Source organism: Cebus imitator, unplaced genomic scaffold (genome assembly GCF_001604975.1).
Source record: "Cebus imitator isolate Cc_AM_T3 unplaced genomic scaffold, Cebus_imitator-1.0 Scaffold147, whole genome shotgun sequence".
Lineage (NCBI taxonomy): Eukaryota > Metazoa > Chordata > Mammalia > Primates > Cebidae > Cebus > Cebus imitator.
Window position 1 is genome coordinate 3847177 of NW_016107462.1, and position 7490 is coordinate 3854666.

Here is a 7490-nt window from a genome sequence, read left to right on the forward strand (position 1 = left end):
CAACTATTTAAGCTTAAAACAGACCTTCTTCAAAGAACACCCAATAAACTCTTAAACCAAATATTTACATTTTATCAAAGTCTATGGTTTGCGTGGCTTGAGAGAACTTAGCATTTGGTGGGCAAATTTCTTACAATCACACAACCTTAAGTATACACATTAATATTTTTCTCCATTTTGTTGAGAGAGAGAAATTTAGAGGCATTGGATAATGAATTCTATCAAATATATTCTATTTATTCATTTAATGTTGAAAAAAATGCTAATATGCCCTCCCATGATGTTTCCTATTTGTAAAGTTTCTCTGCCTGAATGTTTTCTTACTCCTTGGAAAAAAAAAAACTGCAGTGACTTTCACTCTATTAACTTTGACTGTCCAGCATTGATAATTAATTTTGTAGGCCTATCAGCTTATGTAGTGGGAAAATTTCGTTAGTAAGTTACATGTAACTTAATATCTTCATTGCTTTCCATATTTTGTCAGCTTTTACAGAAGCAATGGTTTTATAAAAAAAAAATCCATTGAGCCGAGCAAAGACAATGTAGATATATGGTTATAACGCTGTAGGAAAAAAAAAAGCCTGTTCTTCATTCTAAATAAAGATTGTATGTTCTTAAATCTCTTTTATTCTGGTGTGTTTCCTTAAATCAAAATACTCTGTTTCCTAAGAAGTCCCACTAAAGAACAACATTATCTTTTTTTGTAATCACAGGCCTTCATCATTGCAGAAAATACCTGAGCCTTCTCAGATTCTGATATTTGTATTTAATCAATAACCATATCCCTTTTTGATCTGCCTTACTTCTCCAATTGTATTTTCCCAGCTGCGTATGTTTTATTGTGTAAGAATTCAATTGAAAGAGCCATTCATGTTTGCAAAAAGGATGATGTTTTATTATTGGTTATAAAGAAAAGAAATTTCACACTTTGTATAACCGACCCTTTCTGTTATAGCATGGTGAATTCTGAAAGTGAGGAACAAAGTTAACAAACCGTGGAAAGCAAGGCCACAGAAAGATCTTGTAATATTCTGACCACATTATCACATAAGACCTGATGATTTTTATGTTTTTAATTGACAAGCATTCCATTCACATTTGAAATGCACAATCTTTGCATAATTTGAGAGTATGTAGAGTAGAAAAAATAAGGGAATGATGGCTGAAATATTTAACACCAATATGACATAGCCTGACCAATGATACTAAGTACTATATTATAGGAATAGGGTTCCAGAGTCCCTGAGGTGTTCCTCCTTTAGTGACTAAACCACAGGTAAGGGGGCAGGTGCTCAGAGAGGAGCCAGGAGGGATGGGGCATAAAGGAAGCATTAAGGAGGTGCAAGGGAACAACTGTTGATGAGTCAGTCTGGTAGTGTTTTAGTATTTTAACAATTGTAACACCTGCACCACTGTGCACCAGCTGGACTAATAACTGAAGAGTGCAGGTAGTCAGAAAATTAGAACCCAAGTTAGAGTTCCTGACACTGCCAATAATTCAGTGTGGTGTTGAATAAGTCAATTTACAGGGCCCCTGTTTTCCCCTATGAAATATAAGAAGGTTGCATAAGAACAGCGTATGTTCCCTTCCTGTTCTAGGAATCTGTTTTTTTTTTTTTCCTTCTAATGATCTACACGTTCTATGCATCAAGTATAGAGCTGTTTCTTCGAGCTTCTGAAAAGCAGAGAGACTGTTTCACAGAAGGTGTGGGGCACTTTCATGCTCTGTGGTTTGTGAATAACGTGGTCATCAAACAGGAATGAAGCCAGCATTAACCGTGGATGCACTGCCCTGTCAGGAGCAAGTTGAGAGTGGTTAAATGCCTTTTTAGAGGCAGTTTACAAATGTTTTCAAAAGATGAATAGTTTTCAATGTTTGGGAGAATTTATTTCAAATTGGAAAAATGTGCTAGTTTGCTACAGAAATAAAGTAAATGGTGCTTTTGCCTGAAGTTACCTAAGTCAGATAAAAACAGGTATTTTGGAGATTTTTATTGTTGCTGTTTCTCTAAATCACACACCCACACACAAATTCCCTCAATTCTCCATTTAACTTTTGTGTTCTTTGTTTGATTACTCATACAGGATGCTTTTTTATATTCAATGAAAATATTAAGATATATTTATGGAAGTTTAGCACAAAGTAATGGGCAATGTATTTGCCCAAGGACAATAGAATTGTTCCTACAGAAAGTAGATTCCAAAGTAACTTTAACCTGGATGTGTTTTCACCACAAATTGTTTTAACTTATTTGAGTTGAACATCACTTTCCAGTCCATATCACATCTTTTTCTTAAAAAATTATAAGTAAAAGAAGTACTTAATTATTGATCACTTTAATTATCAAGGAAAAACATATGATTTCTGAAGCACATGCTATATTAAGAAGCTTCGTGCTGAATAAGCACCTACGATGCACATTTCTTTCTGGTGTCAATACAACCAATAGTTTGGTAAAATGAGCTGAATCTGTTTAATGTCCTGTTGCTTATTGTATCTGACAAATAAAAATGAAGAAAGTGAAGAATTGATTGAGATCTTTTTTTGAAACTTGCACGTAATTCTCATTTATGCTTATTAGAATAACTAGGAGCCTTTTTGTAACAAATTAAGAATACAAATAACCTGTTATGACATAGTCATAGACCTACAATAATATGGTCTAGAATTATAGTACTCTCTTCAAGTACACCATATTCAAAATTCACTGGAGATGCTTTAGAGACATCTGTTGTAATTACAGGAACATGGTTTCTAATTCATTTAATTCCCTTTCCTATAAACTGTACATATAAGTGAATTTTAAGAGACTGTGTAAATAAATTTTTAATTACAAAATGATGTTATACAATACATTATTAATAATAACCAACAATGCATAATGTTTATGCATGAGTCCATTAGGAAGATGAGCTAATGTATATATCAATTCTAAAAGAATGCACTGATTTGTCCTGAATTTGTGAATGAAGTTGAATCCATGATGCAAGCTGATGAGTGCCATAACACAGTGACTTAACATGCTATTTTATAGTCAAGAAACATCTTGTACCTATGGGATTTAAGAGGTATTTGAGATTTGTTCATCACACGTGATCAAGAATCTTATTTTTCAGTGAGCCGTGCGGTTGTGAAATTTGGAATAAGACCATTAAGTTGACAATACTAGCTTTCCTGCACAGGTGCAGAATAACATGGCCTATAGCATCCAAATCTGTACAGTCCTTACATTTCAGCATGTGAAAATCAGTCTTGCTGTAATGGAATTTACCACCGTGGCCAAAAGGACTGCCGGAACGTGGTTACTTCACCGCGCTAGCGGTAACAGATTTCTGAAATCTCCATGGCCAGTTCCAGACACTCGCTGGTCTCGTGGCAAGACTCCAAAAGGCTGCAGTCCATGTCACAGTTGCAGTTGCAATCGTTCCGAGAGTGGTTTTCATCCGAGGTGTGGTGATACCGGTGAGAGGGGCAACACACCTTGGTACACACCATTTCGCATGTGCCAGGGAGCATCAGGAGACAGTCCCAAAACTGGCAAAACAGACAGGCGAGGATAAAGGAGGCACACTCCTCTGTTTAAAGGAGAAGGCCAATTAATAGTGGCACATCTGGGGGCGTCTATGAATGGCGGGCATGTGTGCTGGGGTACTTGATAGCTACATAGCCAACTCTTAATTATTTATCCACATTAGGGGTAATGTATACTGTTCTTCTCTCAAGCTCCCCCACCCCCATGCCAGTACTCACTCTACTTAAGTAATTGCTTTATTAACTTCCTGAGCATTTCCTATTGATTCGACATAATCTGGTTATTTAAAGTGCTGTCACTTTTCTAAACTCCTTTATTTACTTTGCCTGTAAGACTCTGGGAAGTCACACAATTAGCTACTTCTCTGGAAACTGTGCAACTGTCTGGAAAATTGCAGGGACTCCCCAAATACATGGGGCTTAAGAAGCAATTAGGGTTGGGGACAAGGAGAGGCTGTACAAATGTCCTGTTCCTTGTCACCAGGCTTTGTTATTTTTCGACATGGTTTCCCATAAATCCGCCACACCCATATTCCAGTGCAAGCAAAAAGCACATTTCAAAACTTAATATAAATGCTTTTTAAAATAATCACAGCTTTTGGGTTGTGTTTTATTTTTAATCCCTGTTTCCGTTTCCCTCCAGTTATGTAAAGCCTTGATTTTATATTCAAGTTGTTTAAGTGAAATACGTCATCATATGCCTAAAAGGTTTTAAATCTTATCAATCCTTTTTAAGAAAATTGGTTTAAAAATTTACTACACAGACTTGTAAAAATCTGGAAAGTATCTCTAAGGCATTGAAGGTAATTGGTAATTCTAGCCAAACAGCTGTGATGGGTTATAGATTATTATGTTTTTTTTTCCATAAAGGGAATTAGTTAGAAGATGTAGCAGTTCTCTTGTTAAAATTATAACTTTTCTTTAAGTTAAAAAAGTTTTAAAAACTTGTGAGTGCTTCATAAAAGGGTAAATAAGTGTCCATGTGATATATTATCTAATTAATTAAAATCAGTAATCTGAAGATTATTGATGATTGAAAGTAACATTCTAGTGTGAACTGGAGAAAAATTTCTCCTCCAGATGGGGTTATCAATTGATTTAAGTTTGACTTTCATAAGGATCTATATTTTTTCCAGTAAGAATGCTAATAACTTCAGTTATCAGACTTTAGTCAATGGGGACTGTATAAGCATGTAGAAGAGATTTTGCCTTAGAGTCTAAGTGGTCTTATTGTCCCATTCATTTCCTTCTATTTTCCAGAAAACTCTCTTCTTTCATTGTTCATATACTTATTAGTCTGTAAGCAAAAGAAAAATACAGAAACATCCTATGAAAAGGAAAAAATATTTTAAAGAAAGACACTTTGGTTTCTTGTAAAAACACTATGTAAAGTTCTAAGGTGAGTCTTGGACATAGGTCAACAAAAATCATCCTTCTTTCATTTTTTCTCTCCATCCTATTTCTCTTACCTTCTCTTCCTTTCTTCCCAGAAAGATGGTGGTAAAGAACCACATCATGACTGTTATGACTACTTTAATTGTCATATATTATTGATGGTGCTGTGGCCATTACTCAGTATCTATAGTTTAGGCCGCATATTCCACAATACCTCTAGAGTGTACACACTCATCTGTTTGCCAAATTTGCTGTATTTTTCTTCACATAGAGCCAGCTTTTAGCATGTGATCAACTCATCCCTATCTCATAGGTTACCACAGACTGCCCACAAAAATGCAAGAGTAAGTTAGAAATAGTATATAGACTGTTTCAGCTATGCTTTTCTGAAGAGGAAAAGATGGTCAAAGGTGAGGGACATACAACCTCATTGAGTTTTAGCAATGTCAAGACCAGTACTATAGCAGCTGCTAGCAAAGAAGAGGCTCTCAGTAGATAATATTCCAAGTGAATACTCCGTGATCCCTCAGGCTGAATGTGCAAACAGACTTAATCAAGCTTATGACCATACAAACATGAGTCCACTGGATCCTGTCCTTTATGCACGCAAGATTAAAAGTTTGCTTTGGAGCTAAGTAGGGTGGGAATGCAGGTGCCCTTAAGGATAGGAGCTGGTGTGTCCTGTCAGAGTGTGAAGGACCTGTTCATAAAGTGCTCTTATAATTTCCTGAGGGCATGCAACCTTTGGGTTCAAAAGCCAATGTCCCCTCAAAGTTCACAGACTCTGGAGGTCTCCTCTTCTGATGTATACTGCAGATTTTATTTACAAAAGAAAAAAAAGTTTTGGCTTAATCCTTCAGCCAAATTGGCACTTGTTTCCTTCTACCTCCCTATTTTGCACTTGAGAATAGAGCCCATTTTTTTCTGTTTCTAAGTCAGTCCTTTTTATTTGGTTTTAAAAGGCAGAGTCTCTTGCCCAAAAACAACATGGTAACATTAATGAATTGAAAACAGATTTTTCCTAACTTTCAAGTGTGTTCCACACTTTTCCTAAAAGGCATATTAAATAATTCTGCATGAGCAGGTAAAACTGTTTTGCATATGGCCCATTTTTGTTTGCACAGAAGTAGCACAAGCAGTTCAGGGGAAAATTTGCAACTGTTTGAAAAGAGTGTTGGATTTCCTCTCGTCCCGAATAAGTATATTTTTCTTTGCCTGCACTATTTCCTGGGGCTTTAATGTTTAATAAATGTGATATTCAAAGTCATATCCCATGATTAGCACCACTTCTCTCACCCCATCCAAAAGTGTATGCCATATATGCTGTTACCTGCTGCACATCTCTTCTGCAACATCCTCAAAACATCTCATTTACCAAGGCCAACTTGTATTTTGGATCTCTGTCTCCATGGTCCTACAAACCTGTTCCTCCTCCTATTTCCTCTTATGGATGGCTCCTGAACACCCAGATGAATTCAGCAGAAACCTGGTAGTCATTCTTTGTCATTTTGCTTTTCCTCTTCATATCCTCCCCACATGCCATTCACCGCTGAGTCCTGCTTATTCCACCTCAAATTCTTATTTGAAATCTGCAAGCTGCTCACCACCTGCAGGGCCACTGTCTTAGCTCTGGCCACTGTCAGCCACCAGCAGGTCAACAGCAGTAGCCTCCCGGCAAAGACACTCTGCTTCCACACCAGCCCACTTCAAATTCATCAGCTCCTTTAATATTTTTAATTCCAAATGTAAACAACTCACTATCCTAGTAGAGAAAAGTGCCAAATCCTTTCCTTCGCCTACTAACCCTTGCATGACTGGATTCCTACCCATTTCTCTGACTTCTGGATTTATTTTACTTACTTCATACATACAACTCTTCAGCCACACTGACTAAATTGCTGTATTTGGAATGCTCCTGGCTCAGGGTCTTTGCACATGTTGTGTTTTTGCCTGCATTGCATACCCTGCTGCCCCCCAACTTCACCCAACTCCTATTCAAACCTTTAGCTTTTTAGTTTTAAACACCTTCCCTCTAAATCACATCCTTGCTGAAACTCTCATAGCAACCTATTTTATTTTTTCTTCATAGCACTGACCATAGGATGGCATGAAACTAATTAGTTTGTTGCCTCCTCCTACTGGAATCTATGTTGCAAGAGGCAAGAAAGCCATATCTCTCTCTGGTTTAGTGACTAAATCAATGAATGATCTAACAAGTAAATATTGTAATATTCATTTTTCAGATACAAGGACTAAGGTTCAGAGATTGTTTCTAGGCTGGGTGTGGTGGCTCACACCTATAATCCCAGAACTTTGGGAGGCTGAGACGGGCGGATCACAAGGTCAGGAGTTCAAGACCAGCCTGGCCAAGATGGTGAAACCCCTTCTCTAATAAAAATTACAAAAAAAAATTAGCGGCGCATGATGGCAGGCACCTGTAATCCCAGCTACTACAGAGACTGAGGAAGAATTGCTTGAACCTCGGAGGCAGAGGTTGTAGTGAGCCAAGATTGCACCCCTGCACTCCAGCCTGGGATATATAGAGAGACTTCATGTCAAAAAA

At 37.2% G+C, this 7490-nt stretch overlaps 1 protein-coding gene across 1 annotated transcript in view; it reads right to left on the bottom strand.

Annotated features, from left to right (window-relative positions):
• Positions 1 to 2918: 2918 nt before the first annotated feature.
• MDFIC2 (MyoD family inhibitor domain containing 2) overlaps positions 2919 to 7490 on the bottom strand; it is a 108782-nt gene continuing 104210 nt past the window's right edge. The window contains exon 4 of the mRNA XM_037743556.1: positions 2919 to 3576. Coding sequence (XP_037599484.1) covers positions 3317 to 3576 — 260 coding nt within the window. The 3' untranslated portion in view covers positions 2919 to 3316. The remainder of the gene's footprint in view (positions 3577 to 7490) is intronic.